Source organism: Natrix helvetica (genome assembly GCF_964273705.1).
Source record: "Natrix helvetica genome assembly, chromosome: Z".
Taxonomy (NCBI): Eukaryota; Metazoa; Chordata; class Lepidosauria; order Squamata; family Natricidae; genus Natrix; species Natrix helvetica.
Window position 1 is genome coordinate 37,106,415 of NC_138554.1, and position 25,944 is coordinate 37,132,358.

General features: G+C 40.8%; 2 protein-coding genes across 6 annotated transcripts in view; one reads left to right on the forward strand and one right to left on the reverse strand.

Moving 5' to 3' along the window:
- Nucleotides 1-10,525, forward strand: part of SYT3 (synaptotagmin 3) — a 54,283-nt gene extending 43,758 nt beyond the window's left edge. For both annotated transcript variants that reach the window (XM_081932518.1, XM_081932519.1), the window contains exons 7-11: nt 2,213-2,333; nt 4,654-4,825; nt 6,604-6,733; nt 7,702-7,822; nt 9,003-10,525. In XM_081932518.1, coding sequence (XP_081788644.1) covers nt 2,213-2,333; nt 4,654-4,825; nt 6,604-6,733; nt 7,702-7,788 — 510 coding nt within the window. In that variant the 3' untranslated portion in view covers nt 7,789-7,822; nt 9,003-10,525. The remainder of the gene's footprint in view (nt 1-2,212; nt 2,334-4,653; nt 4,826-6,603; nt 6,734-7,701; nt 7,823-9,002) is intronic.
- A 7,628-nt stretch (nt 10,526-18,153) lies between these two features.
- Nucleotides 18,154-25,942, reverse strand: EMC10 (ER membrane protein complex subunit 10). Of its 4 annotated transcripts, XM_081932534.1 has the most exons (8): nt 25,701-25,941; nt 23,943-24,024; nt 23,149-23,261; nt 22,428-22,532; nt 20,844-21,025; nt 19,676-19,769; nt 19,393-19,482; nt 18,480-18,562 (listed from the first exon to the last, which is right to left on the reverse strand). In XM_081932534.1, the coding sequence occupies exons 1-7, from the start codon at nt 25,821-25,823 to the stop codon at nt 19,399-19,401; spliced, it is 783 nt and encodes a 260-aa protein (XP_081788660.1). In that variant the 5' UTR covers nt 25,824-25,941; the 3' UTR covers nt 18,480-18,562; nt 19,393-19,398. The 4 variants fall into 4 exon arrangements, with proteins under 4 accessions (XP_081788661.1, XP_081788658.1, XP_081788659.1 ...); XM_081932535.1 differs by having other exon boundaries at nt 18,154-19,482; nt 25,701-25,942; XM_081932532.1 differs by lacking the exon at nt 19,393-19,482 and having other exon boundaries at nt 18,173-18,562; nt 25,701-25,940.
- Between the last annotated feature and the right edge of the window lie 2 nt (nt 25,943-25,944).

Here is a 25,944-nt window from a genome sequence, read left to right on the forward strand (position 1 = left end):
TTCATTTAGTGACCATTCAAAGTTATAACAGTACTGAAAAAAGTGATCTATGACCGTTTTTCACATTTGCAACCATTACAATATCTCCATGGTCACATGATCAAAATTTGAATGCTTGGCAACTGGTTCACATTTATGACCTTTGCAGTGTCTTGGGGGGGTCATATGACTGCCTTTTTGACTTTCTGACAAAACCAGTAGGGAAGCCAGATTCATTCACAACTGTGTTACTAAACAATTGCAGTGATTTATTTAATAACTGTGGTAAGAAAGGTCATAGAATGAGACAAAACTCACTTAACTATTTTGTTCAGCAGTGGAAAATTTGGGCTCGATTGTGATTGTATGCTACCTGTGGACAATCTGTATACGGATTCTCCCTCCTAAATATTTTAACTTTCTGCTTATGATAGGTGGCCTTAATATTTTCCAATGAAGAGGTATGTTGGTGTATGTGTGTTTGTGTGATGCAAACATGGGAAAAAAGCTGTGTGGACAAACTGGTGATAAGCATTTCTTATCAGTTAACGGTATTTCTTACTATTTAATGAGGGAATTGCTTTGTTTCTGGTCATGTTTATTTTCTATGGCATGTTTGTCTAGAAATTGTTTGGTTGTTGTTGTTGGGGTGGGGTTTTTTAGTTATAAAAAGCTGCACAGATTTTGAAAGCAAAAGAAAAATTTTAAGCATTCAGATCTCTGAAAGATTGAGGCTGCCTTTTTTCCTCAGAGTTTTAAAACATGGCGAATCAGCGCATTACAGTTGGGTAAAAAGAGAACTTGTGGTTTCCAATTATTTTTGGATTCCTATAAATTCCAACCAGGAGGGAATATTTATCAAAGGTCGGAATTATAATTCAACAATGTAGAAGACCATTTTTATGGCAATCGTCTATTTTGCCAATTATATAAATATCACTGATTATCCTTTAAAACAGGGTTCTCCAACCTTGGCAACTTTAAGACTTGTGGACTTCAGCTCCCAGAATTCTTCATGCTGACTGAGGAATTCTGGGAGTTAAAGTCCACACGTTTTAGAGTTGCCAAGGTTGGAGACCCCTGCGTTAAAAGAAAAGGGTTCTAACTGATGACCCAAATGAAGTGAGTACTGAGGACAGTTCCTGAGAATATTTTGGCAGGGAAAAAATGTTCTTAAATCAGGCCACCAGCCAAAAATGCTCTTTTCCAGGAGCTTTGCAGAAGTGTCTAATAGAATTCTTGTCACAGATCTCAAATAGAGATATGCAACTTGGTGCTGGCCAGATGTTTTGGACTAAAGTTTCCAAACTTTGAGCAACGATGCCTGATATAAAGGATCACAGAAGATATATATCCAAAATACTGAAAATATGTAGAGAGAAAGAGAGATGACTTTGAAAGAGAGAGGCCATATCTGTTACCAAAAAAAATGAAAGGAAATCATGGTTTAAACAGGGAGAAGGAATACCTAAGCTGCTCAGGTAGGCACCTTCTTAATCCACATGAATATAATAGGAGGGTGGGGAATAAAACACAATCAAACATGTGAGATTCTGTTATTATAAAGCAGCCTACCTATTTCTTAATCTGGTCTACATTGTGGGGTTGACAAGAATAAAGACAAGGAGGAGGGAGGCACATTCAGAGTTGTAAGATTCTGTTATTGTAACCATATAAAAAAGTAGTTTTAATGTTCATGACTCTGCTCAAGTTTGATCTACCTTGAAGGACTGACATTCATCTTGCAACTCCCACCACCATCCACCATCACTTCCCTGCTTTTATTCTAAAGAGAACTAGGTAGGGTCATTGGGGGGGTCATTGCTTTCTCAAATTCAATCCCTGATTTGGGCTGAGATTTCTCTTACCTGACCTTTGCCTTGGCTGTGTCTTTTTCTCCTCTTCTTCAAGGTTATTCTCACAGTCCATTACACCTACCCTAATCTCATACCTGATATAGCTGCTGTTAGAATTGAAAATAATACGATGTATTGCCAGAATACAGCAAATCAGTAGTATCTTATCTAGAGACTTATCTATATATAAATTGTGTGGTATGCATGAAGTGGGCATCTGTTTCAGCCCACTTCCCAATGTGAGATCTGCAATGCAAGATGTAATCCAGGCACAGCTGGCAGAAGATTGTCCAGCCTCTAACTCAATAGTTTCAGGGAAGGTTTTCCTTTAACTAAGGATCTGAAATCATTCCATTTCTTTTCCCATCTTCTCATAGGAAAAAGCGGACCTTGGCGAGTTGAATTTTTCCCTCTGTTACCTGCCCACTGCTGGTCGTCTCACAGTCACCATCATTAAGGCTACCAACCTCAAAGCCATGGACCTGACTGGATTTTCTGGTGAGCAGATCTGATGAAGTTTGGGTCATGACCAGTAGTTCCTGAAGTGAAATAGCTAGGCTATTGGCAGTAGAGCAGTAACTTTGACTTAGAGGGAGGCTACTCAGGGGAAAAAGGACAGTAAAATGAAGAAAGAAAGCTAAATTCAAGTGTTGGAGAACTGTCAGGCACAGTGGGCAGAAGAAATCACAAGAAAAATTAGAATGTACTAATATATGTTTACAGTTTGCTACAGATTAATAAAACATGAGGACTCCAGATTTTTAAAGTAGTAAAAAACCTACAGAAATTGACTTCTCCCTGCTCTTTCCCCTTTTTTCTATTCTAAGTTCGACTGTGCAAAAAAAGGAACTTTGGCGGGATGGAAGAGTCCGCTATGGGATATTATGTGAAAGAATTTGCACGGTGGAAGAGTTTTTTACATTTAATGTTCTTGGTTTTGAAAATGCAGGCAATATTTATGTGGGGGAGCCTTAAGAGATGAATCTCATAACCGGGGAGGGAGAGTTTTAACTTTCCTACTACAGTCCGTCTGGCTTCCCCTGCTTTGAATCATGTTAAAAGCAAAATCACTTAGGCCTGGTTTATTTATTTTAAGGTTTTGGTAAATTGGAATCCTATTCTTTGTGAATGTGGAGGTAGAATGGCAGCAGGGAATGAAAGGAGCAGCTTTGGTGTGTGTGTTGACTTCACAGAAGCCTAGGATTTAACAAGGAGGGGATTCAAATGTAGGTAAGAATTTGAGGTCAGTCAGAAGTAAGAACATTGCCCGGTGTGGAAGGTGGCAATCTAATTACCTGCATATCTTTGGGATGTATCTCCTAAAGCCTGATCCTTGCCACACTGTTTAGGGTGGTTGAAAGCTAAAACGTGAGACCTCTAGAGAGCATCAGGCTCCTTATCCCTGCCATCAGCAAAGGAGGCAGCATTTAGAATTAGAGCAGCAAAAGCAGTGAAACGGGTTACTGAGAAGGAAACAAGACAAGTGTAAGATGGGTCCTGTTATGCTTCATTGCTATTACAAGGACATAGTTCAGCTTCAGATGAGCAAATCTGTCAATTTTTGTTTTATTCAGCATCTCTTTTTTACCATGTTAATGATGTTTGGCCTGTTTTCGCAGCAGTTTGTAAATGCTGTTGTTTATTGCTCCTAATGAATACTTTCCTATACGTGATTTTTCTGGAATGTTTTTGCATAGTTTTTTTTTTCCTAATAGGCTTTTTCTAACATATGCTTTTTTCTAGGCACATTGTTCCTTAAGCCGTGCCTTTTGCACATTTTTTTTTAAAAAAGTTGTAATTTGTATTCTGTGTGAGCTGGGGTTTATTTTTGGTTTGCTTATACATTTGGGAAGGATGAACTCAATCAGTTTGCATAAACATTCAGACAGAATGAATTTTTCTACTGCCTCTAGTTAGGGATATACATCTCAGTGACAGTTGTCATGTTTATGATTCTGGAGGATGCATCTTAACAGAAATTGCCAAGTCAGTTTTGATAAATTGATCCTTGGTGCTTATGATGACAATCAGAGCTCAGTCCTCTATGGAAGAGCAGGGGGGGGGGGGAGGACTTGCAGTTATAAATGACCAGGAGAGAGTGGGAAATTCTCAAAGCAAGTCCAGCTTTTATGGATGTTTGTAGTGGAAAACTGAAGAGTAGATTACGTTCTATGGTGGTAAATTTCCTATATAATCTGGAATTGCAGATTAGGTTTGGTGGGCACAGCCCCACTTATATTTCTGATATGCCTTCTGCCAAAGAAAACAGCTTGGATTATGTGAGAGGTCTATTGTGGGGGCAAGGCCAGCCTGAAACATTTTGCTATCTGGTATTTTGCTGACTATATGGAAAGTTTGTGAAATAGTAGGTCATTAGGGAAAAAAAGGTTATATATAGCCCAGCCTATTCTCTATAATGCTACTTTTCTGCTTGTGGAAATTGCATCATAAAGAAAGGGATTCTGAATAGTGATTAGCCTCCTTGCAAGTTCTGCTATGCCATTCTCTTGCATATGGTTTTGGACCTTATGATATGTTGTAGTGGACAGCATATGTCCTCACTAAGCACTTACTGTTCCCACAACTATGAAAACCTTGTTCAGTTGCCATTGGAAAAGATTCCTGTCAGTGCTCAAATCAGGAAGTCTAAACTCCTTGAACTCAAAGGAATAAAAATTACAGATCAGAAATGGGGATAGGGGAAAATGTTAACGACAGAGAGGCTACAGGTGAAGGGTCTTGGTATAAATTTGGCTTGCCTTCTTTTCCCTGTAAACCTGGAGTGCTTTTCTCTTATCTTTTGCCTGCATCTTTTCAGATCCCTATGTCAAAGCATCCCTCATGTGTGAAGGGAGGCGCTTGAAGAAGCGTAAGACTTCCATCAAGAAAAACACTTTGAACCCCAGTTACAATGAGGCTCTTGTCTTTGACATTCCCCAGGACAGCATGGAGCATGTCAGCATTACCTTGGCAGTCATGGATTATGATTGGTAAGATATATCATATCCACCCAAATTCCGGTAAGTTAAACAGAAGAGACACAATTTAAAGGGCTTTCCCAGGGACTTCAGTGCTGGTTGGGCCTTTAGACTTCTTCTCCCCTTTGGAGAGAAGTCATTTCAGCCAGTGATGGGTCAGCACATTCCTTGATTCTACTTTTAGTGAAAGAGTCCTGTCTTTAGGACACTGCAGAATTTGGGGCACAACGTGCAAGATGGAAACACAGAATAGGATGTTTTGGGGAGGGATAATGGCAACTCTTACCAGCTATGGATGCTATTGCACAATTTCATAGAACAGCTTGAATTTATCCCCACCCCACCCCCACCCCCAATCATTGTGACAACACATAAATTAACATTGAAATGTCAGGGCATTCAGGTTATTTGGTTTGGTACATCTTGTTAAGTCAGATGCTGTGTTGTTAGTTCACAGGTTAGTGAAGAATAGTGCAAAAAATAAATCTTCTGGAATTATATTAAAACTACTAGAGAACGATTACAGCCCTGTGGGAGTTCATTTTACTTTTTTTAACAAAGATGCAGTGGGTGGAACTTAGAGCCAAGTTTGCTCCACGTTCTCCGACAAATAGAGAGTTATGCACTGAGGACAGTGCATAGAGTCTATTCTATTCTACACTACTCTATTCTACTCTACTCTATTCTGTCCTGGCAGGTGGGACCTTATGATGCAATACATATACAGAGAAACAGATTATCAGGAAAGGGGTACTTTGTTGTTGTTAGTTGCGAAGTTGTATCCGATCATCACGACCCTATGGACAATATTCCTTTAGAACGTTCCTTCCTGTCCTTTACCATCCTCTGGAGTCCATTTAAGCTCATGCCTACTGCTTTGGTGACTCCATCCAGCTACTTCATTCTCTATCATCCCTTTCTTCTTTTGCCCTCAATCTTTCCCAGCATTAGGCTCTTCTCCAGTGAGTCCTTCCTGCTCATTAGGTGGCCAAAGTATTTCAGTTTCATCTTCAGGATCTGGTCTTCTAAAGAGCAGTCAGAGTTGATCTCCTCTAGAACTGACCAGTTTGATCGCCTTGCAGACCAAGGGACTTGCATGAGTCTTCTCCAGCACCATAGTTCAAAGGCCTCAATTCTTCGTCGCTCAGCCTTTCTTATGGTCCAACCTTCACAGCTTCACCCTGCCAACAAAAGTGCATATAGTCAAGGCTATGGTTTTTTCCAGGGGTACTTAAATACTAGTATTTAAATATTCAACATACTCTTTTGCTGCAGAAATAGAAAAAAGAACCCTGATACACTTTGTTAGAACAAAATCAGCTTTGTTTAAATATCCATTTCAAACTCCATCCCCAGCTTCTTAATATTATTTTAGATGCTAAAATGGAATATGACATAAATAAGCTTAAAACATAGCATTTTTAAAGAGGGGGACTTAATATTTCAGTGTCTCTGCATCCGTAATATAGCAGTTCGAAGTAAAGCACACAAATAATCCAATAGCTCACAGATATGTTAGCCCCTATCAGCCTTTGGCTGATACCAAAAAACTAATCAGACCTGATTAATGTTTGAATGGGAGAGCTGCAGAAAACCTAGGACCATATGCTAGACTACACATTTTGTAAAAATCTAGAATATGGCAATGAAAGTTTTTTGGATCATGGCATCATAGACAATGAACTTAAGGGAGTCTTTGGTTTTTTTTTATGCAAATCACATAAGTAAGGTTGACATTTTCCTCCACTTCTGTGAGAGGCTGTCTCTGAAATAAGTCTCTTCTTCCACAGCATTGGGCATAATGAAGTCATTGGCATGTGTCGAGTGGGCAATGATGCTGATGCACCTGGGAGAGATCATTGGGCTGAGATGCTGGCAAATCCACGTAAGCCCATTGAACATTGGCACCAGCTAGTAGAGGTGAGTGTGATATTATGAGATGACCAGGTCTGATCTGTGTCCAACCCATTGCTTCACTGTAAACTAAAAATTAAACTTAAATGCCAGATCAGGAAGAAATAGGGGCAACGAGCTAGTCATCCTGCAACTTCTCTGTTAAACACTAAGCTATTCTAACCTTTTGCCTTGGGCACAGGATAGAGCAGTGTTTCTCAGCCTTAACAACCTGAAGATTTATGGACTTCAACTCCCAGAATTCCCCAGCTATCATTTTAAAGTTGCCAAAGTTGAGAAACACTGGGATAGAAAGACAAAGAGAAAAACTGGGGAGCCTATGAAGTGGCAGAATAGAATGAAAAACATGCTTCTCTGTCTTAATTATGACATTATTTCACCCACATCTTGCTTAATTCCCACCCACTATTGTCATTTAGCGCCTTCCTGGATTCCTTCCTTCCAAACAAATGTGGCCCTTGAAACAATAAAAGCTGCCCATTCCTATAACTAAGAATGCAATAAATTACTCAGTGTATTCCTTTTATGGTCTGTCTTTCACTCAGCTTTTACGGTAATGATGTAGCTCTAGACTGTTGGCTAAAATTGTTGTGCCTCTTATGTATTCTGGTATTGCAGCTGCACAGTACCATTCCAAGAAGTTAGTAGCGCGTCCTGAATACAAAGCATGGTTCCTGAAGAATGCTGGAAGACTCAGTGACACAGTGGAATAACATTCCAGAATAACTGAGAAACAACGGGCTAAAAGTTTTGGGAAACTGTCAGGATTGTATAAATTGGGACAGAATATGGAATTGGGGTTTCTGGATTCTTTTTGGGGGGAAGACATAATTGGGAGGGATGGGAGCCAAGTTTGGACCATCTCTTCTAATCGGAGTCCGTAAGTCAAGGTGGTCTGGCAGTGGCTGGAGAGAGTGAGAGCATCACCTTTGTCCCTCTGACCTTTTTTCTCTTTGCTGCCTCTGATTTTTCAGGAGAAGACTTTGAACAGCTATATCAACAAGAATCCTCCAGCTCGAGATAAACCTAGCATCATAGTAGAAAGCGTTCATTCAGACTAAAGCAACCACCAGCAGCCCTTTGCCACCAGGGACTGTAAGTGTCTTAGAGAGGTAGAAATGGGATGAGAAATGACATATACCTTCTTAATTTTGGTAGAAGCTGTAGCAAATCGGAGACACCTATCCTTCTTCATGGATGCCCAAGTTACTATATTGCTCTTTTATAAGATGAATGCCAGATAGTTCATCAAATTGATGCTATATGGGGCTTCTTGGATATGACCTTATTTAGGGGGCACTTGGCCAGTAAGTATTGGATCCCTTATGGCAGGGGAAATCAAATAATACATTCCACACACACGAACGCACACAATACTTTTAGATTGGCTATAACACCACCTTGTGCGTTCCCTCCTCCCTCTTTTATATTCATATGAATTAGGTGAGTGTCTGTCTGAGACATTTTCATAATAACCCCCCACGCACTCACCCCGGTCGTCTGGATTCAAGTAAAGTTTCCCCTTTATTGCTTTGGTAATGAATCGTCTCTTTCCCCATCAGGGTCATCCTGTGTACTCTCTATTTACAGTCATCAACTTAAAACACAAAGAAGGGCCTCCAAAATTAATCAGTGTGCTTGAGTCCTACTAATGGGAGGAGATGTTCCTAAGACATCATTGTTCCAACCCATTTATAAATAAGCGCTGTAATTTGAACTGGATCTGGAAATGAATTCTCAGTTAGTGGTACTCTTGTTAAAGCACTGATGTCACTCAACCAAAATCAGTTCAGCAAACCTCATTTAGTAGCTACCGGAAAATGGAGTTATTCTAGACAAATATTCAAACATTTTTTTAAAAAAGATAACAATAGAAATGCAGTGGAGTAATACCGATGGTGGCTACTATTCAGATGAGGTTGCCATTATTAGCCAAAAAGAAAAAAGCAACTTTTTTCCCTTGCTAAACTAGGTTGCAGGGAATATGAAAAATGTTCTTTTTCTGGTCCCAAAAAACAAATTCCACAAGTCTATTCTCTATGTGCTCTAGGGTTATGTGGCTGAGTTATTTGAACCTTATCTCCAGATTATAGAAGTGGTGTAAGCAACAAAGAAATTCACAGAGCCTAAACTCTCAGTTAGAGATATGCTAAATTCTAGGGACAATTCCAGGATTAATCCCCCAACTCAGTTTGGACCAAGTCAGAAATTTCTAGTAATATAAAAGTTGGTTTTGAAAGAAGTGATAAATGGCCTTCATTCTTTTTTCTTTCAGGGTTCCAGTAATGTGCTCTCAGAACTTTCTGGAGTGTTAACGTTTCCTCAGATCCATCTGAGAGGAAGTGCCAATAGGAGATCATCTGAGGGAAGGACTGCAAGTTCCTGCTTCCCTCAATCCCCACCTTCCCCAGAAAGTTTGCTGCCTGATGCATTTTTCTTTTCAAAAGCCATAAGGGCAGCCATCAAAGAGCATTTTTTTTGTGGGAGGGATATATTGTATCCGGAATTAAAAATAAAAAAGACCCTTCCCCCTAGTTATCTACATGGGGGTGGGATCTTTTTTGACATGCATGCTGTTGGAGTCTTTGTTATGGAAAGAGTCAAAATGGTAAACTAGAAACATTACCTATGCTTTGTTTTTCAAAATTGCTCATTGGACAGGAATTCAAGAGGTTCCCCTTCCCCATGGAGCTACAGCGGGACCTTGGGTCATGACCACAATTCATTCCACAACCTCGGTTGCAACCTGATTTGGTTGTGGTCTGAGCCATTCGTGACTCGAGGTCCCACTGTATTTAGTAGAGTCCTTCAGACTGTTAAAACATACAGTCTTATTCAGGAGGCATAATAGGGGACAGGCATGGCAGGAAACCATTCTTCCTTCTACATCCTATCCTGTGTACGGGCTTCAAATCTTCTCACGGCTGTGACCTTAGAGCCAGGTGACTGTTAACCCTTCCTCTCTTTCTTGTTTTCTTTTCACAACAGATCTTTTGAAGGCATGAAGGAATGTCTTTGTGGGTGCTTGGTCTGATAGGGGTGGGGGCAGAGTTTCTGCATAGTACCAGAAAGCATGCAGCACCCATTACCTCAGTCTTCATGAACCTCCAGCCCAAGAATAGGAGGGAGGGAGAAGAAAATTGCCATTCTTTCCTCATCACCCAACCTTGATAGACAACTGTGTAAGTGACCCAGGAGGACTCCCTGTGGACATCCCTGCCAATTTGCCCTGCTATGCCTTCTGCATCAAGGACCACCATGGAATTACCTTCCTACAGATTAACATCAGGCTTGTGACATCAAAATGGCTCCATAATGGACTAAATTAAGGCCTACTTTCTAACCTGGAATTAGATTTGGACTCAGCTTAAGTCCAAATATCAACAGCCAGTTCTGGACTCTTTCATATGTATGTGTAAATGTTTGGAGGTGAGATAATAGTGTGACTCCTTTCCTAAGTCTCATTAAGTTTGCTGCTTCTGGCTTTTGCATGGTCACCCTCCACTCAGTTTGAGTGTGTTGAGTGCTTCCCAGATTTAAGCTAGGACAGCCTCTTGGTCAGAGAATCAAGACGTCCTGGTTCTCGCCACTCAAGTCTCCACTGTGTTATTTCCTTATGTACCCCCCACCCCACCCCATTTGTTTTTAAATTTGGAATGTCTTTCTTTTTCTTGTTCTCCCCCTAAGGTGCATCCATTTGTCATTTTGTCTTGGTCTCTGAAGCTCAGTCCTGTTTATGGTTGTTTTTTTGTTCTAATTGTGTGAAATAAAGGGAGGGGGAGGGATAAAACAGGAGAATTAGCCCTGCTTCCTAAACTTCTGTCGCCTTTTTTTGGAAAAGCCATATACTCTCCCAATTGCTTGGCTATAGATTTCTGGCATTAATGGGAGAGGGACGGGGCCGGAAGGTGATCTCTCTTCACAATAGTTTGGAACTTGAAGTTGCTGCTAAAACCGTGACATCAATAAAACTGGAAGAAAAACAAGAAAAAAAAGTATCTCTGGAATTCAAGACTTTTTTGAACAAAGGTGGAATATAGCAGTGGAGATAAATGAAGGAATTGAACCTGTATTCAGCATTCCACCAATATATTCTGATAAAGCGAAGATGTATATGCTCTTATTTCATCAGAAGAGAGAGATACGGTCTTTAGCTGGAGAGACTTGTATTTTCATCTGTTGTAGAGTAAGGCAACTTTATGTATCTCAACCACACCATGCCAGAAAAAGTGAAGCAAGCTGATAAATTCTACTGGCAGCCAAGAATCAAGCTTCTTTTGTTACTATGGTTGTATCCCACCATTCCTCTTGCAGATTAAAATAGCACATACAGGTAGTCCTCGACTTATAATGTAATTGAACCCAACATTTCTGTTGCCAAGCAAGACAGTTCAGTGAGTTTTGCTACATTTTATGGTCTTTCTTGTCACAATTGTTAAGTGAATCGTTGCAGTTGTTAAGTTAGTAACATGGTTGTTAAGTGAATCTGGCTTTCCCATTGACTTTGCCTGTCAGAAGATTGTGAAAGGTGATCACATAAGCCTGGGATACTGCAACTGTCATAAGTACAAGTCAGTTGCCAAGCATCTGAATTTTTATCACATCATCATGGAGTTGCTACACTGGTCCTAAGTGTGAAAAACAGTCGTAAGCCACTTTTTTCTGTGCCATTGTAACTTTGAGCAGTCACTAAATGAATTGTAAGTTGAGGACTACTTGTATTTGAGAGTTGAGTGAGGTCACATTCTTAAATCCTCTAAGGAAGGTGCATTAAGAAAGTGACTGCCCTGAAGACACCCAGTGATCTCCTGAGTTTGACTAAAGATTGGGACCCCTATTTCCATCCTAGCATAATAAGACAGAACAGATGGGTTACCTAATATTTTATATTGGAGATTCTACTTGGGTTGTCCAGATGGATTAGCATGTCTTGCCCATTCCCTCACCTTGACAAATTTTCTGGGAGTACCAAAAGTCTGCATGCCACTTTGCTTTGGAGTACTCTAGATTCATAGTGCATTCATATCTTATACAAGAATACAGGCTCAAGGGACAAAAAGTTAGTTCGGTAACTGCAGGAATAACAATAATATTTGTAGAGCCTCAGAGAATTTGGGAGAGCTGACTGGCTTCTAAATATTCCAGAATCACTTTTGCTTGAATCCTGTGTCAAAAATTTCCCTTGATCCAATCAGTGAGAAGGGTCCTAACTTATCTCCTTCCTGTCATGCTATGTTTCTATATCAGGAGGATGTTATAAAAATTCTATTAAAGATGTTCGCCAGAGTACAGCGTTTTCCCTGGAGATGTATGCCTATAAACAGGAGAGCACAAATATCAATATAGTAGAATAATGATGAGTCAAGTCTACAGGCACTCTTCCTCCTCAGTACAATTCCAGACCTAAACAAAATAACTCCAAGCAGAGCTGAGATAGGTAACAACAGGGACTCTGTTCAAGAACCCCAAAGCCAATGTTTCTTAAGGCTGCTTGACGAGAGTGTGTCGAGAATGTAACATTGAGACTAGTTTGGAAATGGTAACTTTGCTTGATTAAAAAAAGTACCTGGGCCTCAAGTGAACAAAACAAGTAGTGTGTGGTTGTTATATAAGGCATATCTGGGCAAAGCCTCACTTGGGTCTTAGAACTGTTAGGCGTAGGTCCCAATATCCAAACCAACCACATGACTAGGCATGGCTGTGCTAAAACTTTTTTTTTTACTGCCATAGCATTAATACATTCACTTCAGCTGGTTCTACTTATGTGTCATTGGACTTCTCCCCCCCCACCTCCATTTTCATTATTTTACCCATAATTCAAAACTTCCTCAATAGGATAGCTCAGCATCCTGAAGCAAGTATTTGGATTTTAACCATACAGTCACAAGGTCCACATTTTGCAATTTCCCTCCCACTGTGAGTAGGAACTCTCTTGAGTTGATTTGTTTGAGAATCCATGTGTTTGTTTTATTGGCTGTTCATAGTATTCTCAGGAGTTTTCCAACACCCAACTTCAGAAAGGCCGATACTCTATCCTTATTCTTTTTTATTCCAAAATTCATCACCTATCTTTGTTATAATGGAGGCATCATAATCACACTGCCACCGTCAATATAATTCTGCACCTAAATTTGACACCTTGGCTGCAAATTCAGCTGGGGAGATCAGCTCCCCCCCTCTGCACTGCCATTTATTAAGTTTGAAGTTTATTTGTGGAAGAAAATATCCCATTTCTAATTCCTCTGCCAGGGAATAAGAGGTAAATAGAAAAATAGGTTTTCACGCAGAAACATGACACTTTGCCAAAACAGGAATTATATATGGCTCATCATGCAGTTGATCCACAGCCAGAGTTACAGACTCTTCTATCATTCCACATTGCCATGCTTGGCTGTGCTCCATTGGATTGACAATGGAAGCTAAGGCTAAAATTGAGGACCTTCTCTTCAATGAGGATGGATTGCTTAGCTGTAATACTGATGACACCCTGGACATAGTTCAAAAGGTTTGAAAAAGTTTCCTCAGGAAGAAATTCTTCATCCTATTCTTCATCCTATTCACATCTCAACCAAATGACACACCAGTATTTCAAATTAAAAGAGCACACTTTACTATATGCAGAAGTCCTCACTAGATGTTGACATTGTTTACGTACGTACTAAGTAGAGTCATGGGCTATGACTCTGCTTAGACTAAATACAGCTGCTTTGATTTGATGCTCCCCATACATTTCAAAGTACATGGACTTTGAAATCCTATTGATCATTTCACAGATTCTACAGAATCCCAAAATAGCCATTCCTACTCTCCCAAGAGTCCCAAAACTCTCCCAAGAACTCCAGAAGATAATGGTGATGAGTTGAATCTTTTATGATGGTCACAGACCAGAATAAAAATTAAAATATTAAAATAAAATGAGATGTAATCGTGTATTACAATTACTGGTAATATCATTGATGGGTGATCAAAGTGTCCCTAATTTTACAAACAGTATAGCAGAATTTAGATGCCTTCAAAGAAATTGTATCATACTGATCTCATAGTAACAGATGCATCAAAGGGAGATCAGAATTTCCTGACTTTACGAGTCTCTGAATCCTTATAAAGGACATGAGCTGTGGTTTCCATGGTCCCTTGTCCTGATCACCTGATGCTGATGATGGGCTAGCTGTGTCATTATTAGAGGGAAGAAAAGCTGAAGAAAATAAAAGAGATAGTTGCAAAGTACATCTTTATAAGAGAACCAAGTCATGCTGTTTTACCTCACTGAAGTAGAGCATGATGTCTTTACAAAGATCTCGCTACCCAAATGGTTCCTTTTTTCCAAAGTAGATCTTAACCTATTTGAATCAAGACATTGTATTGCCCATCTATTTTTCTCAGCCCATCAACACCATCAGAAACATCACTTCATTCTTTAGATATCCCTCATGCTCTCCTATTTTTTACTTGAATTTTTAAACACCTTTTCACCAAGACCAACATTTATTCCAGGTCTTCCAAAAGATAACCTTTCCTCCCAGAAGTTCTGCAAATGGATATTGACAACAACTAAATTTTGATATGAATTGGTTGAACAGCCATCCGTTCTTCCAATCTATACTCAGTGCACAAAAGTGGCACCAGCAGTCTTTATCGGAGGTATTTCCCTGGTGTGTCCCTATCAGAGCTATGCTGGGCAGCCATGTGGACTCACCTTTCCATTTTCATCCAGCACTATAAATTTGGCCTTTACCCCCAGAAAGGTGCAAGCTTGAACTTCTTTTTAGACAGGTTATTTATGCTAAAATGTATCAACTGGTTAATTCTCTAACTGCAGCTGTTTTAAGTGACAACCTGTGGATTCAATTTATCTTCTAATCCCACTTGACCTTAGATCCAACGTCATCCTTGGCAGTTGAAGCAAATTGACAAGTTATGAACAGTCATAGGCAGGAAAATCTGTAAATTCTGGAAGATTTCAAATGTTGTTATATAACTTACATGTGAATTTCAGCGTTTTGCATAGCATTTTGGGACTACCCCCCACCCACCCACTTTACCTATTTTCTCATTTTTCACTGCAGACAATCCAAGCAACAGGATAGGGCAGCGATGGCGAACCTTTTTTGGCTCGCGTGCCACAAGTGGGGGGAGCGCAGGGGGGTTGTGTGCGAGAGTGCCGCACCCATAAAGCAATGCGCGACCCTCCAAGTGCGCATGCGTGCACTACGCGTGACCCCCCCCCCCATTTTTACATGCTTTTTTCGCCCTCCCCAGGGTCCAGAGGCTTTATAGGAGCCTGGGGAGGGCAAAAAGAGCCTGCCCACCCCCCCGGAGGCCCTCCGGAGGCTTCAGGGACCGTCCGGAGGCTTCCCTGATGCCTTCGGAGCACTTAAAACGATCCGCAGAGCAACCCGGAAGTCACTTCCGCTTTGCTCAGAGGATGGTTTTAAGCATTCCGAAGGCTTCAGGGAAGCCTCCGGACAGTCCCTGAAGCCTCCGGAGGGCCTCCGGGGGGCGGGGGGGCTCTTTTCGCCCTCCCCAGGCTCCTATAAAGCCTCTGAAGCCTGGGGAGGGCGAAAAATGGCTTTTAAAAAGGTGAACTCAGCTGGCCAGCGCGCGCATGCGCACTGGCCAGCTGACAGGGCAGCGTCTCGCGTGCCCTGACAAATGGCTTCGTGTGCCACTTGTGGCACGCGTGCCATAGGTTCGCCATCACGGGGATAGGGCCTTATTTTATTCCAGTTATGCAATTAGAGAAGTGTCTCACATGGAGTCAATCTCACTGAAAATCAGCAAGCAATCGACAGGTTGTTAACTATATAAACTGTTTGAACAACAAGCAAGGCTTATAATTGACATCCATGCAAACACATCCTTAAATTGTACCATTTAACTCTCACATAAAATCCTCAGATAATTTACTGGACTGTCCCAGGCCACAATTCTGAATCCATGCAATAGCCATCTTCTCCTAGTCCCAATTCTTTAATTTTCCCAAATTATCAAGAATATTTGAAGCCAGCATCACAACTAGCCTGATCTTCCTCCAGAAGCCAAAGAGCCTTACAACTCTGTGCCACATTCTAGAATTAAACTTCTCTACGTTCTGCTCCTTTGTGGTTTCTGTGGATACAATTATACGTAGCTACACTGAACCAAGTTGGGTCATAAGTAGGAAGTCTTTACTCGTGTTCTGTGCATAGCGATCAGGATTACCGTTGTGGGAAGATTCATACAGCCAGATTCTCAGTTGCATCAGGTAAGTAAAGCCCACCTATCTAAAGGTAATCTTAAGTGCAAAAACTGATGAGAACCAGGAACCGCATGATGCTTTTAGTATTCAAAGGCCTGCCCACCATCCAGCTGCTCTTCAACAAAATGTGGAAATAATTTGCCCCACTATCTCAATATACTCTTCTCTTGCAAGTAATGGATAACGATATGGATGGCTAAATTTTCTTTTATTGAAGCTAACTGCAGGAAGTCCCTGTCCACTCACAAAGTTATGGCTATCTTGGCTGCCACAGCCACTTCTTAAAAGCTTTTTCATAGATGTTTGTTACTCCTAGAAGGAACCAGAGCATGAAATGCTCAAATGAGATCTTTCTTATTATCGCCCATCCTTCTAGATTTAACAAGGCCTGAGAAGGAACCAGAGGTCCTGACAAGGCAATCAACTACTGTGCCTGATGAAACATATTTCTCAATCATACCATCCCACCAAGCTCTGCCTTAAACTCAATGTTTACTGGGCTTTTGTGAAGTTGTTTTGTAGCTGGGGGAAAGCAGTTAGATAGGTAGGTATCTGCATAGCTGGACTGTGGATATGCATGGAATCAAATTTCGTATCTGCTCTGATATCCAGAAGGGAGAATGTCTTGTAGAGATAAAAACAGTCACAAGAGGCAAGGGTTCATGAAGGTCATCAGAATTCTCAACAGCCACTAGTCAAAAACAGGCCGACTGGAACAGACAGGATAGTGCAAACCCTATGACCAAAATGAGGAAATCAGACCCTAGCCAGGTGAATAGGGAGCCAAATCCCCAAAGACTGTAAAATGGGTGCAACTCTATTTTGGGCTTATTACACTGGGTTTTGAGGAGGGCAGTTCCAAAGGGGTTCAGGACCATAACCCAAAATGCAGTTATATAGGACACAGTATTAGAGATACGTGTAAGGCTTAAGGCACCTATTTTGTTCAGATACCCTAATTCTCTCCAAACATTCCCTCCAACCCTCTGGGCCTCACCCACTCAGGGGATTGCAAGTCAAGCACACATAGCCCACAGGCTGCACATTTTCCACCTTTGTCCTCTGTACACTCAAAACCAGGAAGTCAGCAACAGACGTTCTTCCCTTGATTAGGTAAAAGGTAAAGGTTCCCCTCGCACATTTGTGTTAGTCGTTCCCAACTCTAAGGGGCGGTGCTCATCTCAGTTTCTAAGCTGAAGAGCCAGCACTGTCCCAAGACGTCTCCATGGTCAAGTGGCCGCCATGACTAAACGCCAAAGGCAAACAGAACGCTGTTACCTTCCCATTAAAAGTTGGTTCCTATTTTTTACTTGCATTTTTACATGCTTTCGAACTGCTAGGTTGGCAGAAGCTGGGACAAGTAATGGGAGCTCACTACATTGCTTGGCGCTAGGGATTTAGACCACTAAACTGCCAACCTTTTTCTAATCAACAAGCTCAGTGTCTCAGCTGAGCCACCGCATCCCTTTTTCCTTGATTGATTGGTTAGAGCTGGGCACTGATTAGATGGCTGGTAATTCCCCTGATTACCAGCCATCCAACCAATGCCCAGCTCTAACCAGCCAACCAGACATATAAAACAAGACGGGTGGAAAAGAAACTCAAGCTCAGAAGTCATTATTTCCTTAGCCTATAAGAAATGTTTACATTTGTCTTTATACCATGTTCCACAGAAAGTAGAAGTTAGATAATGCCTTCTTAGAACAATGTTCAAATGGGATTCTGGGGGATGAAGGGGGAGGGGGGGGAAGGAGAGGTTTTCCAGATTCGTTGCCATGAACTTCTGTGGCACAGCCATAGCACTAATAGGAAAGAGAATGTGCCTGTTCTAGACATTGTCCTGAAGCGGCTCTTGTCTTTGTATGGAGTGTTCATGGGGCTACGCAGCTTAATTGTTTCTCTCTTATTTGATTCTATCAATGTAATATATTGACCCTTGCTCATTTCTCCAAGCACACCATTTGCATCATCTGTTTTTTAGCTTACAAATCCTCAATGCTTTCAACCTCTTCCGAGTCAGAAACAGTCAAAGAATATTTAAAGAAGAAAATTCTTAGTCTTTAATGTTTGGGGAAAGAATACTTTTCAATTTTTAAAGGATTTGAATATGTGGCCATATATTTAAAGAAGAAAATTCTTAGTCTTTAATGTTTGGGGAAAGAATACTTTTCAATTTTTAGATTTTTTTTTTAAAGGATTTGAATATGTGGCCGTATATAATTTCCAATCCCGAAAACAGAATTTGAAACTACCTTATGGAAGAAATGTACCTTGTGGAATCAATAAGAGATATTTACAGCTTACTATAATCATTTAGGAAGGAAACCACCCTGGATTTAAAATGGAATTAATGCATTCCCTCCCACATGTCACACAAGCATAAAAAATATTAGCTCTTTCGTTCTATTACCCAAAACTAGCCTTGCTCCCACAAATCAAAGAGAGTCCCATTATTTACTTCCAATAATATTTATTTACTTTGTTGTCCTTTACCGCCCCCCTCCTCCAGCACTGCCTCCATTGCCCCCTCCTTGCCCCCCTGCATCAGGAGCTCCAGACATCATAAGGAAAAGCACGATAGGAATAATGTACATCCACTGTAGGAGAGAAAGAAATATATACATGTTATATTAAATATATATTATATTAAAAACATATGGCTTTGTTGTGGGTAATAATCCATCTCATTCTTTTCCATCTTGGAAGTGGTCAGAGCTTCTTACAGTCCCAAAACTTCCCCCTTAGCGGTACTTTCCAGTTCCTATTTTTGCTCTCGTCCCTCCCTGCATCCTGTTGCTACCCCTCTTTCAAATCCAAACACAAGAAACCCTTCACCAGATTTACAGCTGAGTTTATCCGTGTGCAGCCAACGAGGAAGAGGTGTCTGTGTCTACTGTGAAGGAGAAAGGACCTGCCACCAAAAAAAGGGTGTCTCAATTCTATTATATCAGGAAATAAAGATCCAGAGAGTAGCAAACTGAAAATTAAGAAGAATGCCCTGAAAGGCACCCTCTTACTTTGAATGTTCTCAGCCAATTAGCAGCGGAGGAGTTCGGGTCCGAGCTATCTCAGAGCAAGTAATCACTAAAGTAACTTCAAGAAAGCCAGCTATTGAGCAATGTAATTTTGGGGGTTGCAGTTATTCTCAGAATGCATTGATAAAAAAAAGTTTTTTTAAAAAAAAGATAAATGCTACCCTCTGGACCAGTGAACACAAAGGTAGCACCTGGGTGATGCTGCAGTCACCTTACACACACACACACACACACACACACACACACACTCCCCTCCCCAGTATCAAGGTTGTCTCCAAAAGAAGTGTAGCCTTTTTGTTTTCCAAGGTGACACAGGGAGGCACTGAAAGAGTTCAAGCTAAATGGAGCCAAGCAAAGAAGATAAAAGTGAGTTGAGCCAGGTGCAGGATTACTTTTGCTCAGAGCCGTCGTCTCAACTTCTTAGGGAATGTTGCATAGATGGTCACTGGGAGAAGTGCAACTCCACCCAGAATTATATGCCACTGCAGGGATTGGGGATAAGAAATATCAAAGCAGGAAGCTGTCATGTCTCAGCAACAGTTGCCTGGCTCGATCCAGAAATGAGACAGCAGGCAGGCTGAGGAACTGAGAACATTGCGCTACAAGGGTGGAAAAAAGAACGGAGCCTGCTCTTTCTATCATCTCTCCCCCCCACCCCCCAAGTACAACACTTACATATTTCGCAAAGAAGGACTTCTGCTCCTGGGGATTTTTGGCTTTCTGAGCCTGCTCTTGTTCCAAGCGTTCAATAAATGCTGCCGTTTCAGGGCTGGCAGAAGAAGGGGAGAAAAACAAAACTAGAAAGTATCCTTCAGTACTCAGGACTCACAGAAGGCTGCAGAAGCCCAGACAGGTATTAAAAAAGTAAACAGAATATTTGGGCCCCAACGTATTTCAACAATTTTCCAGTGTGAAAAACATTAACACACTACACTCCAAATGTTCTGCTGTTTCCTTCATTAGAACTAGACAATGAAATCATGCTTTGCAAGTAAGATATATTGAAATTCACTGGATCCATCTTAATAAAATTCCCCGTTTTGGAATATGTTAGAAACGCTGCTCCCTTCCTTTCCCCTAACTGGAGATATGATTCTGCCCTACTTCTTCCTGCTCTCAAAATTTCCACCCAGTCTTCAAGAAAGGCAGACTGGTGAATCTCTAATGTTCAGTGCAAAGCTAAACCTGTATAGAAATAAACAAACTTAATGGATTTCAATGAAAGCTGCCTTTCTAATTTGCATCTTTAAAATCAGAGACAACTCTCTAGATTCACACTTCTCTGCAAATAAACCACCTAGAAATCTTTCTGCCTATCTGCCCAGAGGAGACCCCTTCCTTTTAGCCAAGCTCCTGCATCCCATTTTGGTGAAGAAGACTGGTCACTTTCTTATATTCCAATTGAGGAATCCTGCTCTTAACTCACAAATCTCTGCTTCCAAAAAAATCTTCCATAATCTAACTTTAGATGACTTATACAAGGTACTCGGGTTATCTGACCTTCTAGTTAGAAACCATCTCCTCCATCCTTCAAATTCTTAAAAGTATATCTGAAATTGAATGAAGGAAACCAAGTCAATCTTCCTACATCCCCAGGGAGCAATCATGAGCCTTTGGGAAATCCAAACAGATCGTACCTTATCCCAAATAAAAGCTATTTAGTAGCATATCTCCCTTCCAAAATCCTTCGTAGGGATTCATGATTAAAAGCCACTCTTATATTTTTTATACATTTGCCTGATCTCATTTTAAACTAGCTGTTGTTAATACATCTTGCAGCAGTGAGTTCAACAGATTAGCAGAGACCCTGCATTCTCATGTGATGACTCAAAAAATACTCAACACGGCTGCTGGTATGGGCTGCTGGAGGACAATGGTAGTATTGAAGAGTTCCAGATCCACATCTTCCACTTCAGCTCCATGGCAAGAGCTAGGAACAGTGACAGCAGAGAGGCCAATTATGTTGCCAGCGATGTCTGTGTGCACGATCAGCCTATCTGATAGATGAGACTCTACCAGTGAGCACTGCAAGGAAAGGAACACACATCAATATTGTCTCTCTGCCTTTCTTAGCATTTCCAAATCAATGCACGTGAGTTGGTGTGCATGCTAGTGTAAAACTCGGTCCTGCAAAGGAGCAAGGAAGTTATGGGATAGTGAATGAATGGGGCCGTAAGCACTTCAGGAGTGACTCTTTCTTGAATTTGGCCTTCCTACGTTCCACCAGTCTGTGTTTCAGTAACAGCACATATGACATCTCCAGCAAAAAATATCCCAGACTGCAACTTCTCAGGAAAAGAGTTTAATCTCAGAACCCTGAGATTCTGCAAGATTGCTTTCCCTCTCAGGAGGCACCAGTGTCAGACCAGAAAGAGAGAAAGAGAGAGAGATTTCAAAAGAAGAATGCAATACTTATTCTTATATTTATATCTTGATGGTCCTTTAAGCAAAGCCAGTAGTTTCCTAAGCCTTTCTGCAAACCTGCACTGCCAAAACGTTGGTGTCATTTTTTTCATATTTGTGGGGAAAAAGACTTTCTAAAACACCAAACCCGCACAATTCTCACAGGAAATGGTCAAACATTTATCTTTGGCCATTCTTGTGATATCACTGCATTACTATTAATCTCTCCTTTGGCCCTCAAAGCTGGCTTTTCTTTCTGAAAAGTGTACTCTCAGACTGCAAAAATGTGATCCAAGTACACAAGACATGAGGAAGACACAGTGACTGGCTCAGAACCTGAATCTCCCCAGGCACAATCCACCATAATAATGTCTTCCTATCAATCAGCATATAGTTGATCTTAGCTGGCAAAAAAACAAGTTCTAGTTTCTATTACTTAGAAATCTCTAGGGACTGGGAAGAAAATAAAACTCAGAAGGCAATGGAATACTATTTCTGCAGTGCTGCCAAGTAAAGATGCATGATTTTGCCAATGTATCCCAGAAATTAAGCTAAAGTCAATTGGGAGGGGGTTATTCCATTATCTCTTCCTTCAATAATCTCAGAACAGCCTCATCAGGATTAGGAAGATGATCTCCTAATTAATACAGGATGTGCCACAAGAGACTACTGTATTTAAGGTTGGGGGAGGGGGAATCAACTCCATGAACCTAAGCCCATATTTCTTCACTTACCCCTCAACAAACCAAGAAAGAAAAAGCAGTTTTCCTCTTCCTACCTTTGCAGATGTTACATCTGGATATTTTACTAAAGAGGCAAGATCGGCTCACAAGAGTATATAGGAGTTAAAATTTTTTAGCTGCTTTCAGTCTAGTGATGTGCAAGCGTCTCAGTAAGACATTGCTCTAACATGTTGTAAAGATACTTTTAAGGCACATTCTATGATGGAGCACTTTCCATACCTCTGGCTCTAGACAAGTGTCCTTATAGAGTACAAGAATTCAAAAGCAGTGAAGACACTTACCGCTCTAACAAAAGTGGTGACATATTCAGCAGCATTCTCTTCAATGCTCCCCAGAGGTTGTCGTGGGATTCTTAAGCGGTACAGGCCACCCCCTGTAGCGACCTCCTGAGTTTGTGAAAAAAGAGGATGCAGTCACTAAGAGACTCACTACCTCATCCTATTTGAAGGAGATAAAAATTACACTCTAGTGATCTCAAAATACATTGAATATTTTTGTAGTGTTTATTTTTGCTTCCATTGAGAAGCAAATAATTATAATTTTTAAAACTCCAAAGGTTGCTAAATTTCTAAGCTTCAAAGACTAATTATGATAGAAAACATCCAAGCATCCACAGCATTGTGAATGGGATGCACGGAATTTCAAAATTAAATATATTTTTATATTCTTTAAAAATGGGGGAGATTTTTAATCACCGACAAGATTTTTGAGATTTAAATTTTGTAAAACTATTTTTATACCTAGCACCCATAACATTTGTCAACTCCTAAGCTTGCATCAGGGGAAAAGGTGTTGGCTAAGAAAACCTATGTGCCTAAGGTCCTTTAGGCTTCCATGCAGGAAAGCAATGAAACACAAGATCCCTATATGCCGCTCCAAGTCTATCAAATAAACTTGTTTCTTCCTTTCAGAAAGAAGCTACTTTTCTTCTAAAGTGCCCCCATTCTAATACGTTCCTCCTTAAAACAAGTAAAGCAAAGCTCCCTTGGCTTCCCCACTCACCCTAAGTTTGTTGCGCTCATCTTCAGTTAACTGCTTCTGGCTCAGGGAGAGACTAGGCTCAGGACCCACATTCCACAGAATTGTACCCCGTTTTTTGAAACGAATGCTGTCATCTTCAGCAGAAAGAAACACAAGTTAGTCTCAAGAGTCTTACTCTTATTCCTCTTAGATAAATGACCTTTAGCCACTTACAACATACAGAAGTGAGTGTGTCTCCAAAGTCCTCCCCTATATTTTAGACTGCTGCCAATGCAATTCTTTTCCTGTTTAGCATATGCAGAACACATTAATACAATAAGAACAGAAGTGAGCATCCCATGGGCCCCACCCTGTGCAAAGGTTTTTGGTTTTTTTTTGCTGCCTTTCCAATAATCACACACAAAGTTAAACTTCAACATGAACTTGTACATGACTGTATAGATTTTTAAGATATTTAAGGCATCTATTTTGCTCCTTAAAGCCATTCTTAGAAGGAAAACCCAGGATATATTTTCCCATGTTTTTAGCATGTGTCTTAATCCTTCCCAATGTAAACAACGATAGCCCTCAGTTCAGGAATAAGTTGAAAATAGTGAATCAGGGCTAGAAGAGGTGCTTACTACTCAAATATTGTCTACCTTTGCATATTTGCAATGGAAACTCAAGGTTCCCATAGTGTCTTAATTTGTATTTGTATGCATAAAGGGCATAGGAAAAGTGGAAACTAACGTGACTATGAAATGGGCCTAATTACTGCTACTTAATATGGGCAAATTGTCCAATTCAAGCTTGCCTTGCTCACTATATACACTCACCCAACTCAAATGAATGTTCCAGCTGCAGATTCAATCCACAAGTTTCAGAATCTCGGGCTTCACCAGACTGAAAGCAACAGAACTAGATCATGAGTGTTGCAAAGCTCCTATAATTTGTTCCAAGCTTCAGTGACCCAAAGTTTGCCCTATGTGTGCTAATACTACATCCCACATAATAGCAAAACTTTTCTGCCCATAATTTAAAACAGTATTTTGAGTGTTTTTGGTGATTGCACTGGCACCACCTGTAAAAAGAGACCACAGATTTACAGCATTAAATGTGACCCACAAAACTACAATGCATTCCAATATTTATTATGGAATAAGTTTTCCTAACTAGAATCTATATAATCAAATAAGATAATTTAAACTAGGCATAGGCAAAATTAGAAATGACTCAAATTCACATGTTCTTTTGACTGAATTTTTGCATAAAATACCTTCTAATATTTTGAGAAGCTCCTTTCCATTATCCAAACCTGTGAGATTGTTGCCAGAATACAAGGAAATAATGCCTTTGTAGGAGGGACGTTTCCATTAGTTGACAAATTCTCCAGGTGGAAATCCTGGAGAGTTTCAGGTAATTGAATATAACTCTGAGCTAGATAGTATGTGCCATCAAGTACTTTTTTATCCCTAGAAACCACATAGATATTCTCTATGACAGGGGTTTTCAACTTCCAATCTGTGGCCTATACAGAACCAGGCTGGAGCTGGAGATGAGTGGCAAGTGAGTGAGTAAAACAGAAACCATTTCTCCTGCCTATGGAAAAATTGTTTTCCATGAAACCAGTCCCTGGTGCTAAAAAACGTTGGGAACCACTGCTTTATAATGCTCAATCCCTAGCCTGGTCTTTCAGATCTCCCAATGCTGAGCTGGATATATCAGCAATGATTTAGAATAAGGCAGCTATCCATCAACTTCTAAATCCCAGGGAAGCTTAATAATTAAAATGTTTTGAGAAAGATCATAGGGGTTCAGGATTCAGTCCATCCATAGTTATGGAAATCCTATGATGATTTTGGACTAGTCACTCTCTCAGTTCAACCTGGCTTCACAGAGTGGTGGCTGTGGGGATAAAATGAAGGAAATCCCATGTAATCCATCTTGAGCTCCCAAAGTAGCAGTTATTGTACATACAATTAATACATGTGTTCAATATTTTATGCCAAGATGGCACTTAAGCCCCAGCTTCTTTTGCTAAACTGCTTCCTTCCCCAAATCAGAATACCTTGGTGCATCGTGATTTAGTCTTGAGTAATAAGTAGTTATTACTCAGTTTATGAATATTAATGGCAGAACTCATGAAGCTGCATCTCTTTTCTTATTAAATGAAAACACAGCCACAAAGAACATTTTGTGAAGAATACATATATATTCGTCACCTCTCGTAACTCCGGGTCCCAATCCATTTAATGAAGCTGCATATAAGGAGATTCAAAACAGGCATCACTCGGTACATACTTAAACTATGGGACTCACTGCCACAAGATGCAAAGCGAGCCACCAGCTGAAATAGTGCTGGTGGAGGGGGGGGGAACCTATCTGCAACCATTGATTATGGCTAAAATGAAGCATCCAGACTCAGAAGCAGCACTCCTGTGGATATTTTTTTCTTACAATTCCTTAGGCATCTATGAAAAGACCAGTTTGGCGTTTGGTCCGGTCTTGCACAGCTTATGTCCTGGCGATAAAGGAGTTTGTCTTTCGACAACCCAGGTCAGCTCTGCACTCACCCATGTTATCGTGAGACTTACCTTGACAACTGCCTCTCCCCGGCAGGATGCAGAAGCCCGTACAAGAATCTGAGGCGAGGGGAAAAGAAGGAGGGTGAGGACAAGCAGGAGGCAGACGCAGAGCGATCGTTCAGCAGCCGCCATAGCTACCTCCAGGGATCACGTGATCTGAGGAAGACGAAGGGGGGAGGAGAACAGGCAGAGCAAGCGCAAAGCACTCTGGGGCCGAAGTGCAGCGTTCAAGAGCTGCGCGAAAGCCAATCAC

Excerpts from the sequence above, each read along its gene's own strand:
- EMC10 (XM_081932532.1), bottom strand. The coding sequence starts at position 25,823 with ATGGCGGCTGCTGAACGATCGCTCTGCGTCTGCCTCCTGCTTGTCCTC. Across the intron at positions 22,533-23,148 it reads ATGAGCGCAACAAACTTAGG|GAGGTCGCTACAGGGGGTGG; the intron begins GTGAGTGGGGAA and ends TCACAAACTCAG. Across the intron at positions 19,770-20,843 it reads CAGCCCATACCAGCAGCCGT|CCCTGAAACGGCAGCATTTA; the intron begins GTTGAGTATTTT and ends TTCTTCTGCCAG.